General features: G+C 48.0%; 1 protein-coding gene across 1 annotated transcript; it reads right to left on the reverse strand.

Annotated features, from left to right (window-relative positions):
- On the reverse strand, positions 1–22784 carry ADAT1 (adenosine deaminase, tRNA specific 1). Its single transcript, XM_018555869.1, has 11 exons — positions 22755–22784; positions 21988–22007; positions 21440–21594; positions 18626–18682; positions 17319–17373; positions 10134–10264; positions 8015–8540; positions 7795–7934; positions 6328–6427; positions 4680–4766; positions 1–195 (listed from the first exon to the last, which is right to left on the reverse strand). Exons 1-11 carry the CDS (start codon positions 22782–22784, stop codon positions 63–65), a joined length of 1434 nt encoding a protein of 477 aa, XP_018411371.1. The 3' UTR covers positions 1–62.
- Between the last annotated feature and the right edge of the window lie 33 nt (positions 22785–22817).

A 22817-nucleotide genomic window follows, 5' to 3' on the forward strand; every position in this document is an offset into this window, starting at 1 on the left:
GCTGAAAAAAATTTCCATCATCTGCCCACCAGACAAGACAGGTCTCATGTATGCGGAGCGCGTCAGCTGAAGTGAAGGTAATCACGAGGAGTCTGGATCCAGGATGTAAACGCCTGTTGTCGTAATTGCTTCCAGGCTTCCTGGTAAGACACAGCGGCTTCCTTATACTCCCGATACGTATTCAGTTCCCGGGACCTAAAGACAGAACACCATACATATGTAATGTTCTCGGAAAATATATGTTGTCATACATTTCATGATACATCTCAGTCTAAAGGTGCCCAGCGATCGTACCATAATCCTGCAGTGTATGGAAGGCGTGCGACCGCTTCTACTGCACGTTCGCACGACTTTTGTATTTCGAGCATGTTCAAAAACCAGCCGAGAATCGTACGATTTTCGGCTGGTTTTTTAGCATGATCGAGAGATAACTTCCGAACGGGCCGGTGTGCGCACTCGCACACTGCCCATTCAGCATTGCGGTCATCGGAAGCCCGCCCCTCTGGAAAAAAAATTGCTTGAGTTTTACTTTAAGTGTGTACTGGGGCTAAGAAGCAATTACAAGTGATTCTTTCAGTTCTATGAGTTGTAGAGTCCTAAACAGCCATCAAAGCATCTCTGGAGGCAGCTGTTGTGGAACTACAAGTCCCATAAGGCCAGGGGTGGGCAACTCCAACCCTCCAGCTGTACTTTAACTACACATGCCATTGGGAGTCATGCCTGTAACTGTCAGTCGTGCAATGCCTCATGGGATTTGTAGTTCCACAACAGCTGGAGAGCCAGAGTTTGGCTACCCATGGACTACAGGCTCTCCGTACAGATGGGGAGTGGGGCAAGACAAGTGCAAGACGACGTCTATTACATGGTGCCATATAATGCTCACAGGAGGGGGGTTTTTTATTCTCCTTTTCCCCTTTAAGCAGAGCGTCACGGTAAAATCCCATTTTCGATCCCTCCGATAATGCACAATAGAGGCCAAACAGCTGCTGGGGTGTGATCGGAGTTAGCGGCACAGACAGGCTCCAAAACCAACCCGTCTTCTGCCAGGAGATGGTTCATTCATAAAAAGGCCTCTGTGTGTAAGCGTGACACCGGGCCTCTCCGCGCTCGCAGACACTAGTCAGCTTTTCCTGGCCGTGCCACCAGCCGTGACGTCAGGCACCTAAGTGTTTTTTTAATTTAACGATGCCAATAGCTTGGGAGTGGCGTTTATTAGTCCCCAGGGCCCCAATTTACCGGCTCTGTCCAAGAGAGGTATAGTCACCGTCCGCTGCACAGGAGAACCCATTACATGGAACGACATGGGTGATCCAGAGCCACGGTGGGGTATACGGCTTTAACCCCCCCCCCTCATGACAGCGATGTTCAAAGTATGTCGCTGTCACTGAGTGTGACACTTAGTGACGGTGACATTGTATGCCAGGTGACCACTTTTAGCGTTAGCTTTTAGAAAATAAAAAGATTAAAATGTTAGGCTTTAGTTTTAGGCCGAGTAGTACAGAAACATTTCTAAAATCCTAGGGAGGTGAGGTTTTTCCAAATAAATGAATGTATTTATTGTATTTTTTTTTTTAGCTGTGCTGTTTTTGTAAAGAATACCACAAATCAAAACTGGGGAAAAAGTGTTTTCTTTAAGTTTTTTCCTCTTTTTTGTATATTTTATTCGTCCTAAGTGAGGCGTTAGGTACACATGTGTGATATAAATATGTAGCCCTATCTGTCCTCTAAAAAACAATATATTATCTGTGTGGGTGCGCTTTGTAAAGGTCCCCACACACCTTGCGATAATCGCGGGAAATCCCGCGATCGTACGATTATCGCAAGGTGTGTGGAAGCCGTGCGACCTATGCTACTGTAAGGTCGCACGACTTTAAACTTACAGACATGTTCGAAAACCCGCCGAGCATCGTACGATGTTCGGCGGGTTTGTGGCATGTCCGTACGATAACAGCCGGACGGGCCGGTGTGCGCAAGCGCACACTGCCCGTTCGGCATTGCGGTCATCGGAAGCCCGCCCCTCAGGGGGCGTGGCTTGAGATCATCGCAAGTACGATCTGCCTATGCAAGATGGGCAGATCGTACGTTTTTTTAAGTGCCTTACAACCATCGCAAGGCAAAAGTCTTGCGATGGTTGTAAGGTGTGTGCCCAGCCTAAGAAAGTATATTACTGACGTGGAAGTATCACACAGCACAAATGAAAAAAGTGCGTCAGTCATTTACGAACAGAAACGGAAAACAAGCTCAGCCATGAAGGGGTTAAAGTAGATGTAAACCCTAACTGGATCAAATGTAGTATGCTAAAGCACTGCGCATCGTAAGCACTTGCCATCGTTTATAGAAGAACTTCAGGAATTTTTATAACATACCCTTTCTGTGGAGCTACCCCTGCACTGCAGGGGTTAAGCGCTCGTTTTGCTGGGAGGGGGTCAAATAAAGCAGATATGCTCATCTGATCCTCAGTTCCTCCGAGCTGCTAGACCGGCCCCCGCAGCCTCTTCATCCCTGGGCTCCGATGGTCTAAGGACCGCTGACGTCATCATGCCTATGGCAGGTCCATTGACTTGTATTAGATGTGAAGACATGAAACGACACTCCGGAGACAGAGTGCAGGGTGAGAGGGGTGAGTGCCGACCAAGGATCAGGTGCGTATATCTAATTCCCATACACTCCAGTGATGGCTGCATGGCAATTATCAATGCGGGTTTCCTGATGGTGACAACAGCGGACTGTGTGTCGAAACGTGGAAATGGAGCAGCCCATGTGACAGGGTGACAACCGAGGAGCACAATTCGGAGACGGGGGCAGATATCAAACGTAAATCATTTTAGGTGGATGGATCAGACGGTACCCAGACCTTGTTGGTTAAACTCTGCCAGCAACCGACACGGTGACAGGTTATATGAGGCCTGGGGTGCTTTGAGAGCCAACGGAAGGCTCACAGTCTTTATAACAGATCCGACATCTTTATGATCCACCCAGTGTGCAGAGCGCGGTAACATCACACGTAGCGTGGAAACGCGGCCAAGCTGTCGCATCCTTTGGGATTAGAACTGGGCAGTTCAGCTCGTTGGGCAGAGAACACGAAAGCGGTGTATGTCGTAGCTGGCGGCTCGCCATCAGCGCGTCTCTTGGGCTGAATAACTTGATCCATATGATTTACTGTACACCAGCATGGAAAGGCCCATCAGAGTAATCCTTTGTTGCAAGGAAACTTTTTTCTTAACCCTTGCAGCGGGGCTACCCCTGGACTGCAAGGGTTAAGTGCTCAGTTTGTCTAAGTTCAAAAATAACAAAGTTACTCACCTGATCCTCGGACCCGGCTTGCTCTTGGACTGATCCTCGAAGCTGGCTTGCTTAGACTGATCCTCGGAGCTGGCTTGCCCTTAAGGTGCCCATACACTGCACGATTATCGTACGATAATCGTATGCGATCGGTTTTTCGTACGATAATCGAGCAGTGTGAACGGAGACGTGCGACCCTTTCTACTGTACGAAAACCAGCCGGGAATCGTACGATTTTCGGCTGGTTAGAACGGTGCTCGGAAGACAAATGCCGAACGGGCCGGTGTGCGCACGTGCACACTGCCCGTTCAGCATTGCGGTCATCGGAAGCCCGCCCCTCAGCGGGGCGGGCTTGCGATGATCGAGAGTGCGATCTGCCTGTCCAAGATGGGCAGATCGTACGTTTTTTTAATCCCTGTACAACCATCGCAAGACTAAGGTCTTGCAATGGTTGTACAGTGTATGGCCACCTTTAGACTGATCCTCGAAGCCGGCTTGCTTAGACTGATCCTCGGAGCCGGCTTGCTCTTAGACTGAACCTTGGAGCTGGCTTGCTTAGACTGAACCTCGGAGCCGGCTTGCTTAGACTGAACCTCGAAGCCGGCTTGCTTAGACTGATCCTCGGAGCCGGCTTGCTCTTAGACTGAACCTCGGAGCCGGCTTGCTTAGACTGAACCTCGGAGCCGGCTTGCTTAGACTGATCCTTGAAGCCGGCTTGCTCTTAGACTAATCCTTGAAGCCGGCTTGCTCTTAGACTGATCCTCGAAGCCGGCTTGCTCTTAGACTGATCCTGGGAGCCGGCTTGCTCTTAGACTGATCCTCGGAGCCGGCTTGCTATTAGACCGGACCCTTCCACCATGCTCCCCCTAAGGTCTTGGGCCTAATGTGGAAGGGACCAGTCTAAGATCCAGCTGCCTCCGAGGATCGGGTGAGTATAACTTTATTTTTGAACCTAGACAAAAAATAAGCACTTAGCCCTTGCAGTGTGGGGGGTAGCCGGGTAGCCCTACTGAACGGGTTAAGAACATTTCTCCCGCAGTTCTGCTCTAAAGCTGAGCTGCAGGCCGATATAAAAGGCACAAATGAATGCGGCTCTGAGATCGTTAACACATCATTAAATGTGTTTTTTTTTTTTTTAATTCAAGCAAAGCAACTTCCCAAATTTGACCCGGTATCGAAAATAGCATCAGCTTCATGTTACAAAAATACCTAAAGCTGCACCTGCTGCAATGCACAATGATCTCCTCAAAGCACAAGAATGTTCTAGGACAGTAAAGCGCCAACATCTACAATCTCCAGACTCAGGTTGGCTGCATTTGTTGTGTTTCAAGGCCCGCTTGTGTTCTCATCTCGGGGATCAGTACAGAGAGGAATGTAGGGAATTCAGGATGTCTCACCTGAGTGACTCTGGAAGCTGCTCCTCGGACTGGCCCTTCACCAGATCCCGGAATGTGTGAAATAACTCCGCTTTACAGATCCGGGACCTGTGCAGACAAAGAGACATCAGTTCTCAATTATTATTACAGGTATTTATAAAGTGCCGACAATTTACACAGAGCTTTACTTTACAATCTGCGGTCCCTATCTCACATACATACACACAGGGCCAATTGAGAGAGGAGCCAATTACCCTTCCAGCATGTCTTTGGCGTGTGGGAGGAAACCGGAGTACTCGGAGGAAATTCACACAAGCATGGGGAGAACATGCAAACTCCATGCGGATAGTGTCCTGACCCCCAGTGCTGCAAGGCAGAAGAGCCAACCACTACACCAATGTGCTGCCCCAATCCCTGATTTTGTACAGGTTTATTGCTCAGGGTTAGAGAGAAAAAAAGATGTATTTTGAGATAAATGGGTATATATGACATATTATATGTGATGCACCGACAACGGTTTTTCGGTTTTTCAATATCGAGTACGAGTGCCGATACCGGTGCTTCTGCTAGCATGGAGCCGGCTTCCCCGGCAATCAGAAGTGAGCCGGCCAAACAGCATGGAGCCGCCTTCCTGGCTAAATAAGGAAGCCGGGAGGTGGGTTATTACCCGCCGTCCAGCTTCCTGATTGGCTGGGAAGCCGGCTCTATGATGTTTGTCCGATTGAGGTCAATCAGCATGGAGCCGGCCTCCGGGCCAACCAGGAAGCCAGGCGGCGAGTCATTACCTGCTCCCCGGCTGGTCGGGAAGCCGGCTCCATGTTCCCTCGCGGCACTGCCGGTCACAGGAAATCTCCCACTGACCGGAACTAGAGAGCCAGCTGTCAATCAGCCAGCCGGGTGGCTCTTGACAATATTGTCAAGATCTTTCCCAACGGTAGAGTGGCTCTGTGCTGGCAGCATACCGCTGTGAGCAGTAGCCCACTCTATGCCGACTTTGGGTCACAGGAGGACATTAGAGAATGTCCTTCTGTGACCCAAAAAAGAGATTTCCTTCATGCAGTTCCAATGCCGCTGACTGTCTTAACTGCACCCAAAATATACACTGAGTGGCCAGATTATTATGACCACCTGACGTTTGTAGGCAAATTAGCTATAATTTGGCGCTGAAGTTGCTAGAGGGCCAGACCATTATAAATAGGGAAGCAGGTTGGTTACCACCACAGTAGAAGTGATTCTGAAGATACGGGGAAACAACGCGATGTAACAGCCTTTGAGCGTGGGATGATTGTTGGCGCTCGGAGCCATGGAGCGACTATCAGCAAAACAGCAGAATTTGTTAAATGTTCAAGAGCAGCTGTTGTTAAAGCGTTCAAAGACCGGACTGTCAGCCGAAAATCTGGGTCTGAATGTGCGAATTGTGGCCGTCAGCGACTAGTCAATGTTAGGGCAGAACGGAGAGCGGCAAGACTGGTACAAGACAACAGAAGGGCAACAGTGCAGTGTCAGATTCCTCGCATCACCTTTCAACATCTCGTGGAGTCACGAGGCGGCCCAACGCAGTACTGATGGGGTGGTCATAATAATCTGGCCACTCAGTGTACAAGTGTATGATGAGATGAAGGTTTCTGTTGGAAAGCAGTGAATGGATAGTGTGCATTATGACTCATACCTGGACTGTGGGGTTCCAATGGCTTTCTTCGTTGTTCCTTGTCTGTAGCCATTCGCAGTGACATCCAGAGGCTGCTGTGGAACTGAACTCCAGCTGATAGCTGTGGATTAGGCATCGAAGCATTAGGAGTTGCGTAGTAACAGCATGCATATTCCCAACACAAGTATCTACAGACGTGACTCACAGTAGAGAACATTAATAAACTGCCTGAAAGAATTCAGTCCAGTGAAAGGATTTCCTTCCCCCCCGTTGGATGTTCTGCAGTCATCAGTTGCTTATTCTCATAACAGCAAAAGACCAGCTATATCTGGGGAGTTGAGGTCCTCGTGAATCCACCAACGGGTGGACAGGCAGCTGATGAAAATGATCAGGTCAGAAAAAGCACCGCCTGGAACCTTCCCAACAGCCTATGCCAATGTGGATTCTCTAAAAGATAGTATATGTACAGCCATAGGCACCGCTGTACCACATGGCAATGCCCAGACCCTGATAGGTCATTTAGATAGCAAGCACTGCAAAATTGCAGTGGAAGGCAGTTCTATCCTCTACTATGGAGACACTTAGGTATGACTTAGGTCACTGATTGGAGCAGAAATGGTATGTAATAGGGATGCACCGATACTAGTATCGGTATCGGTGTCGATGCCAAGTGCTCCAATGCCTACCCCAATACTTGAGCTTCCGGTATCAGGAAGCCGGGCATCAAGGCATTAAACACTGCCCGGCTTCCTGATTGGCTGGGAAGCCAGCTCCATGCTCGGGGAAGCCGGGAAGCGTGTAATGGCTCGCTGCCCGGCTTCCTGATTGGTCAGGAAGTTGGCCAATAAAGAAGCCGGATGGCGAGTTATTACACGCCCCCCAGCTTTCTGATTGGCCAGAAAGCCGTCTTCATGCGCCCTCGTCACCTGGGGACGTGGAAGCATGGAGACGGCTTCCCTGCTAATCGGGAAGCCGGGTGGCAAGTCATCACACGCCGCCTGACTTCCTTAATGGGACTCCGTTATCAGCAAGTACTGGGAAAGAAATATGGGTGCTCGATACAGAGAAATGGGTGCATCTCTAGGATGTAATGACCCATAAAGCAAAGTTGACCCATAAAGCAAACCTGTGCTTTGGCCATTTGGGGCAAAGCAACAGGTTTGCTTTAAAGAGAAACGATCACTTTGCCCATTCAGTACAAAATCAGTGTCTGTGTAAAGAGACCCCCCTTTCCCCCCCAACACACTTATATTCACTTCACCAGCACTCCCCTCTGTTTCTTCCACTGCCTCAGCCACCACAAAATAGCAGCTGTTTCTGGGTATAGGAGACCACAAGACCTCCTTCCAATGTGTCACTGCACATCACGGCAGTGCTGGTGCCAATCTCTGATCTCTGTCACGGCACCAACAGACCACCGGGTATTATTATGTCAGTGGCGGAGTGCATCTGCATTAGCAAAGCACGTTACCTTTAAACGGATCTCACCTGAACCACAAGGAACCAGTTTTCTTGTGTCGTCTCCATCTTTCAGCGCCTCCTTCCCGTGATGAAACTGTAATTGTGATTGCCTGATGTCCAATGTATGAACTGTAAATGCTTCCGGGAGAGCCGTCACCTTTGCGCATCTGCCGGTTAGAAGACTCGTCACACTCTGTGCCATGTGTTGCCCGCAGCAAAGCACACAGTTATCATACGATCACAATACCTGCTGTGCAGAGCCCTCTCCATAGACTCCAAGTTAAAAGGACACTTTCCAACCACAAGCGCTGCAAGGTAGATTGGCTGCTGCAGGAAATGCATAAGCAGCGCCCCCTGGCAGCCGAGCACGTTCCATCGAGCCATCTTATCGCTACAAGACATGGACAGAGTGCGGTCGCCACGGCCTGGTTTGACACGGAGTACCCCCACAGTGTGATAGTCCACCCCGGGGTTGTGACTATCCTGGGCTACCCCAGGCACACACTTGGCTCCTGTCCTGTAGACATCCAACGCTTCAGGTGTGGAGCCACTGTCTGCTGTCTGACTGTCTTCCTGGTCATGTGACTCATCTCTACTCTCTCCTCCATCTTGTTTCACTTTCTTGGTGCTCGATGAATGTTCACAGTCCATCCTCTTCCTCTTACACCCCGGATTCATGGAGTCAGTGACCAGTGATGTCTTCTCCAGTACAGAAGAAGTGGGGCAGAGTTGGTCTTCTGGGGGACTCATGGGAATGATTGAAGCATCACCACCTGGTCAGAAAAGGGTTAACATGTCAAATATACAAAATGGTAGCTGGGATCTCGATGGGGCTTACCTAGAAACTTCTGACTTATCAAAGCTGAACTCTCCCTTTAAATAAGATCAGCTCATTGACATCAAGCAGCAACAGAAAAATAAAGACTCTCCTATACCCCTAAAATTAAAAGAGGAACTCCAGGAATTGTGAATACTAACCCTTGCAGTGGGACTACCCCCACCCACCGACCTCACCCCAATACAAGTGTTAACAGCTCATTCTGGTCACCTGATCCTCAGTCCTGCAGTGATGACTTCTCACTGCTCTGGCAGTGGAATGTCCCTCGGCGTCCTCACATCGAATGCAGCTGCATTAGAGGTGATGACATCACAGGTCCTGGAGCCCAGTGAAGAAGAGGCTGCGGGGACCGGTCTAGCACCCAGGTGGACTAAGGATCAGGTGAGTATATTTTCTTTATTTTAGCCCTTGGGCCAAAAGGACCAGGTAGCCCTTGCATTGCACAGTAGTCCCACTGCAAGGATTCGTTTTTACAATTCCTGGAGTTCGTCTTTAACAGAAGTAGAGAGAATTTATTGCTGTCCCAACCAGTGAGATTTCCCAGCACTTCCTGTCCTCAGCAACGCAACAGGAAGTAAACTGATTTCTTCAATAAGAGGAAATCCTATCTGTGACAGCTGTCACAAGAACAGACGTCCCCTGTGCCTGCACAAGAGCACATGATTCAAACACAAACAGACGGATGCAAGGAGAGGAACCCCGCAATTCAAGTAGGTGTAGGGAATTCTGAGGGTGGGGGGGGGGGCTGGGGAATGTGACCATATTACACCTTAAATATGGGTCATAAAGGTGGATTAAGCCTTTATTAGGAGCTGAAGATTAAGGCTTCAATCACATGTCCTATAAGGTCCAGGCAAGAATCAGCAGAATCCAGTGGCTGGGACCAGTGGAACCACCGGTGGTTCTAGACTGCTGCGGCCAGGGAGCCTGTACAATGACAGGCTGACAGGCGCATCACCTGGTGGCATGTATCCGCACATCCAGAGGTTACCTGCGGCTAGGGACAGATGACCGGCCCTGGACACCTTTGATTCCAGCCGAAAGAATCTGCTGATTCCTGTTGCAGTAATCTGTTGTCCGGCCCTTATAGGACATGTGAACGAGGCCCTAAAATGATAAAAATGTACTTTTGAAATTAAATTAACATGTTGCAACCTATATAGAATCTTAGTGACTGGGTTTATAAAATGTTAATAACATGGTTATCAATTAATTGTTTTTAAAACAAGCTTCCATTTTTGCTAGAAGAGAGGGAGAAGGTGTCCTCCTCCGAGTCATTCACTTATGTCTAGCACAACAGATGAAGGAAAAGCCTGCAGAGACTTCCTGCTGCTGGACAGAGCCCTCCATCTGTTGACTGCAAGGGGTAAATATGAAATAATCATAGGGAATATTTTGCATTTAGCTGATTATAAATACTTCTTTTTAGCACTCCATATAATAAATAAGAAGTATGCATTCCCTTCAAATATAAAAAGGGGTTTTTTGAAAGGCTGCCATACTGTGTGACCTCCCGTGAGACACGTACAAGGTGTGTGGCTGGTGAAAAACACGAAGCAGACCCCCGCTCTTACGGTCCACTTTCGGCTCTCGTTTCCAGGAACGAAGACACTGTCTTGGGTCTTCGTCAGCGCCAGGGAAAGCTGATGGAGGAGGTACCTGGCCCAAGAGAGGAGGATAATCCGGGTTAATACGTTCTCTTGGCATATAATACAATCTTATTAGCTGCCAACTGCAGACTTTTCACAGCCAAGAATCGTGTCCGCAGGGCGTGAGAGCGGCCGAGCGTTCTGGGTGATCATGTGACTTACTGATGTCCGACTTTGACAAATGCTCATGAGAGCCGCGTACGGAGACCAGTAAAACGTGACAGAGAAATTTTATAGATGTTATTAACATTCGTAAAAATAAAATGTTTCCATTAAAGTACAACCAGGATAGTCGGCATTTAAAGCTGAACTCCAAGTACAGAAACTTAAAGCCTAACTCCGGGCATTCAACTGCTAATAAAAATTGCCCCTTTCCCACCCCACCCCACCGATAAAGTGTCTAATGTTCCTTTGAGCGGAATCAAAGCATTACGTACCTTAAAAATACTCTGTCGCCAGACTATTTATTTTAAAGAACTCCAGAAATCAAAATACTTACCCTTGCAGTGGGGCTACAATTAAGCAGATATACTCAACTCGGTCCCGCTGGGCTTCCAGAGCGGTCCCCGCAGCCTCTTCCCCCCATGGGGGAGTAGTGTAAGGAATGATGATGTCATCACATCTTAGGCAGGTCCATTGACTTGTATTAGATGTGAGGGCACGCAGGAACATACCACAGCCTGAGCGGAGGGGAGCAAGGTGACTGCTGACCACCACAAGAGCCAGGATCTGGTGGGTATATGTTCTTTATTTGAGCTCCCTGGACAAAACAAGCACTGAACCCCACTGCAAGGTTACATTTTTTATAGGGATGCACTGATACTGGTTTTTCAGTATCGAGTAGCGATATTTTTTTCCGGTACTCACCAATAACGAATACCGAAAGTCCCATTAAGGAAGCCAGGCGGCGTGTAATGATTAGCCACCTGGCTTCCTGATTACCCGGGAAGCAGGGCAGCATGTAAAGACTCGCCACCCGGCTTACCAATTAGCAGGGAAGCCGTCCGCATGCTTCTCGTCACTAGGTGACGAGAAAGCCCGGAGCTGGCTTCCTGATTGGCCAGGAAGCCGGCTCCCTGCTTCCTCGTCACTTGTGAGGAGGGAGCATGAAGCCAGCTTCCCGGCCAATCAGAGAGCCAAGCGCCTTGTCATTACACAGCGCCCGGCTTCCTGATTGGCCAGCTTCCCGACCAATCAGGATGCCGGGCAGCGAGTGGGCTGGGCAGTGACTCATGACATGCTGCCCGGCTTCCTGATGGGACGGGAAGCCAGCTCCCCGAGCATGGGCCACTCAGGAAGCCGGGCAATGTAGTGACTCGCTGCCCGGCTTCCTAATACCGGAAGCTCGAGTATAGGGCTAGGCATCGGAGCCTTTGGGTGAGTACTCGACACAGATATTGATACTATGGCTCCATGCTCCCTCTTCACAATAAGGAAGCCGGGCAGCGTGTAAAGACTCACTGCCCGGCTTCCTGATACCGGAAGTATTGGGCCAGGCATCGGAGCATTTCGGCGAGTACGAGTACTCTCCCAAATACCCGATATCGGCACCGATGCTAGTATCGGCGCATCCTTAGTTTTTTTAATTCTTCCCATAAGATTATATGTGCAACTACCTTATTGCATGCGTGTTATTTATTTTATAGATATCCAAACTGAGACTTCTGCTGGGCTCCGCCATCTCGGATGTCAGCAGCCCCAACAGATTGAAAGTAGTCACTCAAGTGACACTCTATTTCAGTATTTCCCTTCACTCCTCCCTTGGCTTCTGCCTAAAAGGTTATGTAGGGAGGTGAGGGACGGAGGAGCTTGGCCAGCACAGAGAGTAATTACACACTACCAGAAGAGGAGAGGGCTATGACATGTAAGGAGAGAGCTGGTCACTTCACTGAGCTGCCTGACACTCATTTGTTTTTTTTAAAGGGGATGATCTTTCAATTTGTCAAAGTCATGTCAGCGATGTCCTAGAGGCAGGCTCCGTTTTGTTTTTTTGGGTTTTTCCCGAGGAATGCTCTGGGTGTAGCTCCTTTACTATCGTCAGCCTCCCAAGAATGTGACAATGACACTCAGCAATCACAACTAACAAACACAAGATGTGTCTCCCCCGTCCCCTCCTCAGCTTGAAATTCCTTGACAGCGGCGTGTGAATTGTCCCTTCAAAGCCGACGCGCAGAGATGTCACCAGCACACCAGAAAGTTTCCTGGGCCACCGTCGCAAACATAGTTTTGGCATCAGAATTCATTTCTCGGGGTCCGCTGATACCATATCGCTGTATTATCGCACAATACCGCGTGATTAACACGTGCTATCGCAAAGCGCACCTGGCATGTGTTATCATGCACTGGGTGCATTGTGTTACCATTCATGTGAATGGGGGTAGCTCTATGTTCATTCATCTAAATGGCACAACGCACCTCCCGGCTGCCGCGTAATGCAGCGCAAGGTACCACAATACCATGCCTTCAAAAAAGTAGTGTATGTATAACTTTTTTTCACCACAACGCACAATATTTCAATACCAAGCATTGCACTGCGCTGCCCGAGAATTTGCTTGTCCACCAGAAGGTGCATTGGGGTGCCATTCAAATGGCAACGCAATGCACCCAGTGCATGGTAATGCATGCTGGTTGGACTGTGCGAAGGGTAAGTTAAACCCACCGTGTCATGAGATTAACGCAACGCCATGGTGTGAGTGGGCCCTAAAGGTGCAAGTGAATGATCACTTAAAGCGACCCTGCCAGCAAAACCTTCCCATCCCTGTCCCGGGTACCCTCTGGTGCTTACACTTATCTGCTCTCCTGCCACCGCTGTGTAAAAATCCTAAATGATTGGTATCAAGGATCATGCGTCACATCATCTGCCTCCATGCAATGCAGCACTTGGGGTCTAAGTGGCCCATTGTGGGCCCCGGTGCTGTCACAGTGTTGTGCTGTGCCATCCAGTGCATCACTGTGAAAATACTATAAATCTAATTTTCCATACAGGCTTTCTTATAGTGATTTTTTTTTCAGTCTAAAGCTGCCTTTGGAAGATTTTTCTTGTTCAGCCCCAGGGGCTGAATGGGGAAAAACACTTGATTCCCCCATTCATGCTAAGGAGCTGGTGCCCATGGCTGTCAGGACACTGGAACAGTGACTAGAGCTGATTGGCTGCAGTCACTGTCCGGCCAGCAATTGTCCACCCAGCTCCTTTGACAAAAGTTGATTGCCAAATGGACTTTTGTCGAGCCTGGCGGTGTCGGCAGGGCCACCCATGGATCCAATTTTGGCAGATTTAGCGGGAAAAAGTTCCATCTGCTGGCTGGATTAAGACAAAGCCCTTTACATGCCCCGCTCTGCAGAAGATCAGATGTTTGAATTGAGCTCAGTTTAGGCCTCATTCACACGAGAAACGGCCGGCACGTACAGCTGCGTGCACGGCTATATAGGGCAACTCCCGGGAAAGACAGATGCTGCGTGTGATTAGTACGCAGCCCCTGTTCTTCTCTATTGGAGTACGCACCCCATAGAGAAGCACAGGGGGGTACTAATCACACGCAGCACCTGTCCTTCCCGGGAGCTGCCCGATACGGCTGTGTACGCAGCATAGAGCTGTACGTGCCGGCCGATTCTCGTGTGAATGAGGCCTTAAAGATGTCTACCCCTTTACATGCCCCCCCTCCCTGCTTTCCAGCAAAGGTACAGCAGAGTCTCAGAATGTCTCTGGAAAGCGCGGGGTTTCTAAGTATAAGAAGCGGTGGCATCCTCCGAGCTGCCTGGCAGTGCTGCCAACAGCCAGTTGGCATTAGGAGGAATAAAAGGAGGTTTCCCACATTTTGTCCAAAAACACAAAACCTCTTTGAAGCTGAACTCTGGGCAAAGCTAAAAACACACGTGACTAATAATTCCATAAATGTACTAACTAGTGTAAGTACCTGATTTGATCTCAGCGCCGGCCTCTTGTAATTCTGCATCCTGCGGCACACTAGGAAAGGCAGGGTTAGGGATCTCAGCCAATAAGACTCAGCTGCATGCAAATGTACTGACAGTAAACATGCTGACAAGAGGTGACGGCGCAGTGATGACTTAATAGTGTGATGTTGCTGCTTTATAGTCCAATCAGCAGGCTGGAGGTTTGCTTTTGACCAAGCTGTGCTGCTGCATCAGTGCATGTTAAAGATCTGGCTGAGATGCCTAAATAGCAAGAGTGGCTGACCAGAATATAAATCCTTCGGCAGGTAAAACAGATCATATGTATACAGTACTTCAGTTCCAACATCAGAGCACTATGTAATAATTAAACCGTACTCCAAGGAGCTTACGTTTGAAATCTGATGGAAAATGAGCATAAGGTTTTTTGGGCCCATTCAAACTTATGTGACCCGCTGCGCTGCGTTAAGTTGCACGTTATTGATTGTTGCATTAAAGCAGCTCATTAATTATGAATGAGCTGCCAACGCACGGCATACAGACCAGAAACACACACAATCCTTTTATTTCCACCGTAGTGCACGACAACGCATTGCTCTTATGTTTCAATGCGCTGGCTTGCATTGGCTGCTACTCTATAGTGCAGTGGGTGCTATTCACAATGAATGGTACACAAACAGCATGCATATGTTTTAGGCTTGTTAGCTCACATCAGCGCGATATAGACTCCAGGGTTTCTATGGCCTTGGGGAGAAATGAGACAGGATAACCAGTCAGGTTCTGGTGTGTGGTGGAGGTGGGGAGGAATGAAGGAATCAAAAACCCAATTGGTACCTAATTAGGTTTTGCTGAATAAAAAGTAGGGATGCACCGATACCGTTTTTTTGGTATCGAGTACCGATATCTTTTTTCCGGTACTCGCCGATACTGAAAACTGATACCGGAAGTCCCATTAAGGAAGCTGGCTGGCGTGTAAATACTCACCGCCCGGCTTCCTGATTAGCTGGGAAGCTGGCTCCATGCTCGCTCGTCATTTGTTGACGAGGAAGCATGGAGCCCGCTATCTGGCCAATCAGGAAGCCGGGTGTCGTGCAATTACTTGCTGCCTAGCTTCCTGATACTGGAAGTTCCGGTATCGGAATAAGCATCAGGAGAATTTGGACGAGTACTTGCCCAAATACTAGTTATGGGCACCGATACTGCTATCGGTTTATCCCTAATGAAAAGTATACTTATATACATACTAAAATATATATATATATCAGTCTGCTCACCACACACTTTCCAACTCTGGTCCATACAGTTGTATCATCTCTGTTATAATAGTGCCACCTGCTGGTGACAGAAGGGTATTACCGCCATTAAAATACCTAACGGTCAAATTAACCCCTTCATGACTGAGGCCCTTTTTTCCATTTTTGCACCCATGTTATATTCCACATTTTAGGCCTGAAAATGACGTAAAACCCCCCAACATTATATATTTTCTGAATGCCAAGACCCTATAGAATAAAATGGTGGTAGTTGAAAAATGATCAACTTGACTCTTAATGTAATCAGTACAATCTCATATAAGTTTTCCAATCTGCACCGGCCTGGGCGGCTCAGCAGCCAATTGGCAGGCACCGGTGCTGTCACATGAGCGAGCTACAAGCTTCGCACACACACAATTACTGTGTTTTTTTTTCTTTGCTCTCAATAGAAAGACATCAAAGGGAAGCGTTAAACTGAACCTGCAAGCACATGTTTGCTTTATAGCTAACCTCCATAGAAAATAGTGCGTATATATTATTCAATATAAGAAATACGGAGATCAAAAATGCATATAAGGGATCTGTTTTACCTGCTAAAGAAATTGGATTTGTGTCCATTCAGTACTAAGACTTACACAGCTATAGCAGTCAACACTGCTGATGCTGGAGCAAGTCAGGCTGGGCCGGTGTGCACCTGTCATTCTCTCTAGTGCTGCTGTGATTGAGCGGTGTTATTGGGCTATGGAAGGTACTTGCACAGCTCAGCCCTATCTGCCAAGGGGGGGCTGATTTTTTTCGGTTGCAGATAAATAACACTTACAGGTCTTGTACCTCCCCCACCCTGTGTCTGGATAGTGAATGGAGAAGTAGCAAATTGATTGAAAACTCTTGGTCACTCTTCTCTCTCCTCCTATCAGCATGTTCTGTCTCTCCCAATCTGAGATCTGCTGTACAGAGTTTTGCAAAAGACTGATAGCAGGTCAGCATAAAGAATTTACACTGTTTGCATTTAAATATTAGGGATGCACCGATACTAGTATCGGTATCGGTGCTGAGTATTTGTCGAGTACTGGTACTCACCCAAATGCTCTGATGCCTAGCCCTATACTTCCGGTATCCTGAAAGCGCGCCATTACACGCTGCCCGGCTCCCTGACTGGACGTGAAGCCGGCTTCATGCTCCCTCGTCACTTGTGACGAGAGAGCATGGAGCCAGCTTCCTGGCCAATCAGGAAGCCGGGCAGCGTGTAATGACGTGCTGCCCAGTTTCCTGATTGGTCGGGAAGCTGGCCAATCAGGAACCCGGACGCCGTGTAACGACACGTCGCCCGGGCTTTCTGGTTGGCCGGGAAGACGGCTTCATGCTCTCTCGTCACCTCATGACGAGGGAGCATGGAGCTGGCTTCCTGGCAAATCAGGAAGCCGGGTGCCGTGTAATGATTGGCCAGAAAGCCGGCTCCATACTTCTCGTCACCTAGTGACGAGAAGCATGAGGACGGCTTCCCTGCTAATCAGGAAGCCAGGTGGCGAGTCATTACACGCCGCCTGGCTTCCTGAACGGGACATCAGGTACTCCTACTTGATACTGATGTACCATTATCGGTGCATCCCTATTTAAAACAATACATCTAATGATATATTAATGAATACAGAGCTGCATTAAAATGTCAGGTCTGCCGGGAGTTCAGCTTTAAAGATGAGCAAACTTTTGCCCGTGTCTCATTATTTCTTCTATAGCAATCGCAGCTCTAGAGCGAGCCACGGAATGCCGGAAAAGTACATCTGGCTCCGATGATCAATAGCCATTTCCCATAATGCAGCTACTTTACTGGATGTAATGCCAGACGCCTCGTTCCGACCGCTGAGCGGCAAATTACAGGGCTGGACGGAATGGCACGTCTACCTCTGAAAACTCCGCTTTGCAATTATCTCTGCGTGGCTGTCCTGGAGAATATCACCTGAAAAAGATGAAAAAGAAAAAACGATCACCAGAGGACATCCGAGTGCAAATGGAAACACACAGCTTAGGCCCCATTCACACTGAGCGACATGAAAATCGCGCAATTTTCCGCGCGATTTTATATGAGCGATATTGAGCGACTCGTCGCGCGACTTTTTCCTATTGGGCTGTATGCATTTAGGAGGAAAATCGCTCGAAAAAAGGGCCATGTAGGAGCGACAAGCTACAGCGACGAGCTACAAGCGATATTGAGCGACGAGATGTGAACAGCTCCATTGAAATGGATTGGAGAAGCTACATAGAGCGATATCAAACTTGGCTACGCCTATATCTCAATATATACTGATCACTCTGACACATGAACTATGAGGTGAGTGATTTCCACTCATCCTTATAGTTAGAGCCGACCTGTGACAAAGAAGCTGTCACAGGTCGGCTCTATTGATCGGGAAGTGAGCAGAAACATGCAGCCGATCAGCTCACTTCCCGATCATCTCCTTGCAGAGAGTGGTGACCATCAGTCACTGCTCCCCTCTCCAATCCTCCAGCGCTGAGTGGAGGAACAAACGGTGGACAGCTGGCTCCGCCTCTAGATAGGCAGAGCCAGCTGTCACTCACCCAGCTGGGTGGATCTCGACAGTATTGTCAGGATCCGTCCTGGCTGCGGTGCTCGGTATATTACGGGCGATAGCCCGCGATATACTGAGCTTTGAGTCACGGAAGGACATTAGTATATGTCCTCCCGTGACTTTTAAGAGAACTATGGGGAAAAACACTTATCCCATAGTTCTCATTTAAGCTGCCCGGCATTAAGTTAGGCATGCTGGGAAGAAAGGACTCCTTGTGTTGCCCATTTCAACCAATGAGCATCTCCCTTTCACTTTATTAGAAGCTTATTGGTGGAGAGCTGGACTCAAAGATACACAAGATCTGGTGTGATCCCCAGGTCCCAAGGGTATCCCATGGGCCCCCGAAGCAAGTGTGAAGAATTAGAGCTCCGCAAATATATAATTGGCCCAGAACAGTTTTATTACATTTGATAATGTTGTAAAGTAGTCACCGCTCCAAGCTCGCTCCCGGAATGGACTACAATCTCATGTTACATAGTTACATAGTTACATAGTATTTGAGGTTGAACATTTTTAAGATTCAACCCCTGAGTTCAGTGTCACTTTAATGACAGGTCGCTTTATTGGACACGCACAGCCAAATCACACCTACCACATCCATGTGTTGTTCGTCATGCTTACCCGTTTTGCTCAGTCTCGACTGGCCGATGCATTTTGTCCCGGTTCCCAAAGCAACGACTGTCAATGAAAAAACAAAGTTTTATATTTAGAGGACGTGAGATAAAGGTAAAGCATTGGAGTTTGTCTAACATGGGGCACTGCACCACCTGCTGAACAGTGAGAGTAATGTATAAAAACTGGAGCAAGGACAACTGAACCAAAAGCAGTAGAGGTTAGTAAAGCGACCAGATTGGATGGTCCATTAAGTTCTTTATCCAGGTATGACTAATGTTACCTGCTGTGGACATAGAAGAACAAGAATATGTGTCAGCAGCATACAATGGATCCCTAGGTATTGTTCAAACATTTATTGAAGAGACCACATTGCAGCGTTTCAAGGCCATGCAGCACCCATTCATCAGCCTTTGTCAACCAGGGTGCCTTCTGGCTTCATCTGGGTGCCTTGAAATTTTCTAACAGTTACATTTTCATGCCTCTGATTTGAAAGAAGAGAACTCTGGTGTAAAAGAGGGAAACTCTGATGTAAAGGGGAACTTCTGATATACAGAAGATCCCCAATTTGTGAGAGGAGGGACTCTGATGTGAAAGAGGGGAACTCTGATGTAAAGGGGAACTTCTGATATACAGAAGATCCCCTATTGTGAGAGGAGGGACTCTGATGTAAAAGTAGGAAGCTCCTGTAGTAAAGGGGACTCTGATGTGAAAGAGGGGAACTCTGATGTGAAGAAGGTCTCCTATCTGTTCTAAAAGTAGGAGGCCTCTCCTGTAAAGGGGATTCTGATGTGTAAGAGGGGAACTCTGATGAGAAGGGGGGCTTCGGATATGTAGAAGGTCTCCTAGTGCGAGAGGGGGACTCTCATGTAAAAGTAGGAAGCTCCTGCTGTAAAGGGGATTCTGATGTGTAAGAGGGGAACTCTGATGTGAAAGAGGGGGCTTCTGATATGAAGGTCTTCTATCTGTTCTAAAAGTAGGAGGCCTCTCCTGTAAAGGGGATTCTGATGTGTAAGAGGGGAACTTCGGATATGTAGAAGGTCTCCTAGTGCGAGAGGGGGACTTCATGTGAAAGTAGGAAGCTCCCGCTGTAAAGGGGACTCTGATGTGTAAGAGGGGAACTCTGATGAGAAGGGGGGCTTCGGATATGTAGAAGGTCTCCTAGTGCGAGAGGGGGACTCTCATGTAAAAGTAGGAAGCTCCCGCTGTAAAGGGGACTCTGATGTGTAAGATGGGAACTCTGATGTGAAGGGGGGCTTCGGATATGTAGAAGGTCTCCTAGTGCGAGAGGGGGACTCTCATGTAAAAGTAGGAAGCTCCCGCTGTAAAGGGGACTCTGATATGTAAGAGGGGAACTCTAATGTGAAGGGCGGCTTCTGATATAAAGAAGATCTCCTAGTGTGAGAGGGGGGACTCTGATGTAAAAGTAAGAGGCTCCTGCTGTAAATGGGACTCTTATGTGAAAGGTGGCACTCTGATTGTGCTCTTCTATGGGGTCCCCCCTTAAAATTCATACTAGACCCCTATCTGGGATAAGGGTTTGGTATGGATTTTGGAGGGACACCACATCATTTTTTACATTTACAGGTTTCCATTTTAGACTGGAGCACCTCAAGATTATGTTTACTTTTAAAGGGTGCCATGGCTGAAAAAAGGTTGAGAAATGCTGCTCTAGATGGACCTCTAGACCCGGGTCACTCCTACCATGATCCAAAAACAATAACGCACACACATTACAGAGCTTCTCTGCGTCCAAAGTCATCTAGTGCAATGTTTCTGGTGGTCTTCTAACCATCTTCCAATTCTCTTGTTCAGGATGAGCTGTGACCAGTGGAAGCAGGTGGAGAATCTGCTTCTACATCGTCCCCGCACAAACCTCGCCAGAGCTGAGCATGGCTGCGCTATCGTACATGTGCATGATGTCATCGAAGATGGAAGAAGGAAAATGCCCCCTCATGGGGCGCCAATTCATTGTCAGAAGTCAGGGTTCTGTCCGAGTTATATCTAACATTAGGATAACCCAGAGCCGGACAAATCCCAGGAGCCAGGTAGCCAATGCTCCTTACAAATGACAGCTGGCACCTAACCCTTGAGGTTTTCTCTAGTCGTTGTCTATAGAGCCGGCTCCTACAAAACAATTCCTGCTGGCTCCAGGATTGGATAGACTGGCTCCTGAATTCTATATGAATGTGCCCACCCCTGGGATAACCCAGCGTGGATACTATAAGGGGGATGTACCAAAACTCAAGCACAGAAAATCTCAAGCAGTTGCCCATGGCAACCAATCGGCTTCTCTCTTTCATTTTCAAATCCAACTTAAACTGAAGAGAGAAGCTGATTGGTTGCCCTGGGCAACTGCTCCAGATTCTGTTTTGATAAATCCCCCCCATATGTGTACACAAAAGTCATTATCAGGTCCAGATTAAATAAATGGCGCACGGGAGAGAAGGTGGAGACGTTTATAGATGGGGGAACGGTTGGGGAAGGTTTGGACATGTTGGGATAACAGCAGTCTGAACAGAGAAGAGAGAGCAAAGTGGAAAATAAGGAATCATAGGAGGGCTTTGGGGATGCTGTATGCGACTAAGCTTCATGCTACACCCTAAATATGGTTGTAACATGAAATATGGTCAAAAGAGTAAACTTAGACATTAGGTTCAGTACCAACGGCAGCTCAGCTGAAAAGTCAATCATACCACAGCTATAGCCTACAGAAAGAATGTGAAGCAGGAGTAAACTCTGCCCCACGCTACACACAACAAACAAATCCTAACAGGTTCTCTTTAACTCCATTCATACATAAAAAAAAAACCCACAAAGCACCTTTCTTGGTGCAGTCCTTCCCCTGTGCAGTCTCCACTTGTACGACCGCTGCCAGGAGGGTCCACTCTCTGTTCGTGTCCGGCTGGCCTTGCTTCGGTAACTTGGCCCGGTAATGGTTGTAGCACAATGCTGCAATTTCATTCGGAGTCCATGACCTGTGTCATCAGAGAAAAGGTCACATTATCTAGTGCCCAAAAAAAAAGAAAAAACGCCATCTTTTAAAGGAGAATTATGGGGTCAGGGCTTTTCCCCATAGTTCTCCTAAGGGTCACGGGAGGACACAAACAAGCGTTCTCCCGTTACACATAGCTCAGTATACCGCATGCTACAGCTCGCGGTATACTGAGATGCCGCAGCCGGAATGGATCCCGACATTGATGTCGAGATCCACCCAGCTGCGGGATTCACAGCTGGCTCTGTCTATACAGTGAAAATCCCTCTCCTCATTATTCTCCTTTAACCCTTTTACTGCCAGAGCCATTTTTGCAAATGGTTTTAAAATGCACATCTTAGGAATGAAGATTATTACTTAAATCCCCTAAACTTACATTTTCTGAAAGCAGAGACCCTGTAGAATAGATTGGAGGTCATTATCATTTGTAATGTCACAAGAGATTGGGGCAACTGTTTATCAAACCCAAATTGTCAGTAAAAAGTCACTTTAAATTATTTTTTGCACATAAACAATAAAATTCCCCATTTTTTTTGGTAAAATATAAAAGGTGGGATTCCTTCAAGTAAATAGATACCAAAGAGGTCAAACCTCAAAACTTGTGAAATGGAGAAATACTGCAGTGCAGAAAGTTTCCCATAGGTTTAGCTTTAAAAGCTTTCAGCTCATCAGTTTAATGTTAAAGAAGCGCTCCTGGCAATTGAAAACGTAACCCTTGCAGTTGGGCTACCAGCGCACTGTAAGGGTTAACTGCTCGTTTTGGCCTAGGGACTGGATAAAAGAAGATATGCTCACCTGATCCTCGGTCCTTCGATTGCCTGGAGTTCTTCTTTAACAATAAATGGTGGTCCTTGAATGGGGGGGGCAGATTCAGGGACCGGTGGAGGTGATCGGACTGCTATACAGGCACCCAAATCACTTCAGATAGAAAGCGGACAGTTGGTCATTCTCTCTACAGGCACCCAACAGGGGTAGCTGTGTCTGGGATGCATGGAGGAAGGGGGTCAGACATTTGGGGGGTGGCATGTTCGAAGGCCTGTGGAGGTAATTGGGTGGCTATACAGGAACCCAAATCACTTCCAATAGAAAGATGACAGCTGGTTATTCACTCTGCTGACACCTGCCCAGAGGCATCCCAGTTACCGAAGAGGGACAGTGGAGCCCGGGATACATGGTGGAGGGAGGTCGGACAGTTGGGGGGGGGGG

The sequence above is a fragment of the Nanorana parkeri genome, unplaced genomic scaffold, assembly GCF_000935625.1.
Source record: "Nanorana parkeri isolate BGI_ZX_2015 unplaced genomic scaffold, ASM93562v1 scaffold216, whole genome shotgun sequence".
In the NCBI taxonomy this organism is placed as follows: domain Eukaryota; kingdom Metazoa; phylum Chordata; class Amphibia; order Anura; family Dicroglossidae; genus Nanorana; species Nanorana parkeri.

Excerpts from the sequence above, each read along its gene's own strand:
- ADAT1 (XM_018555869.1), bottom strand. The coding sequence starts at position 22,784 with ATGTATCCCGGGCTCCACTGTCCCTCTTCG. Across the intron at positions 21,595-21,987 it reads GGTCTCTGCTTTCAGAAAAT|GTCATGGACTCCGAATGAAA; the intron begins GTAAGTTTAGGG and ends CTGATGACACAG. Across the intron at positions 6,428-7,794 it reads ACTGGTTCCTTGTGGTTCAG|CTATCAGCTGGAGTTCAGTT; the intron begins GTGAGATCCGTT and ends CCTAATCCACAG.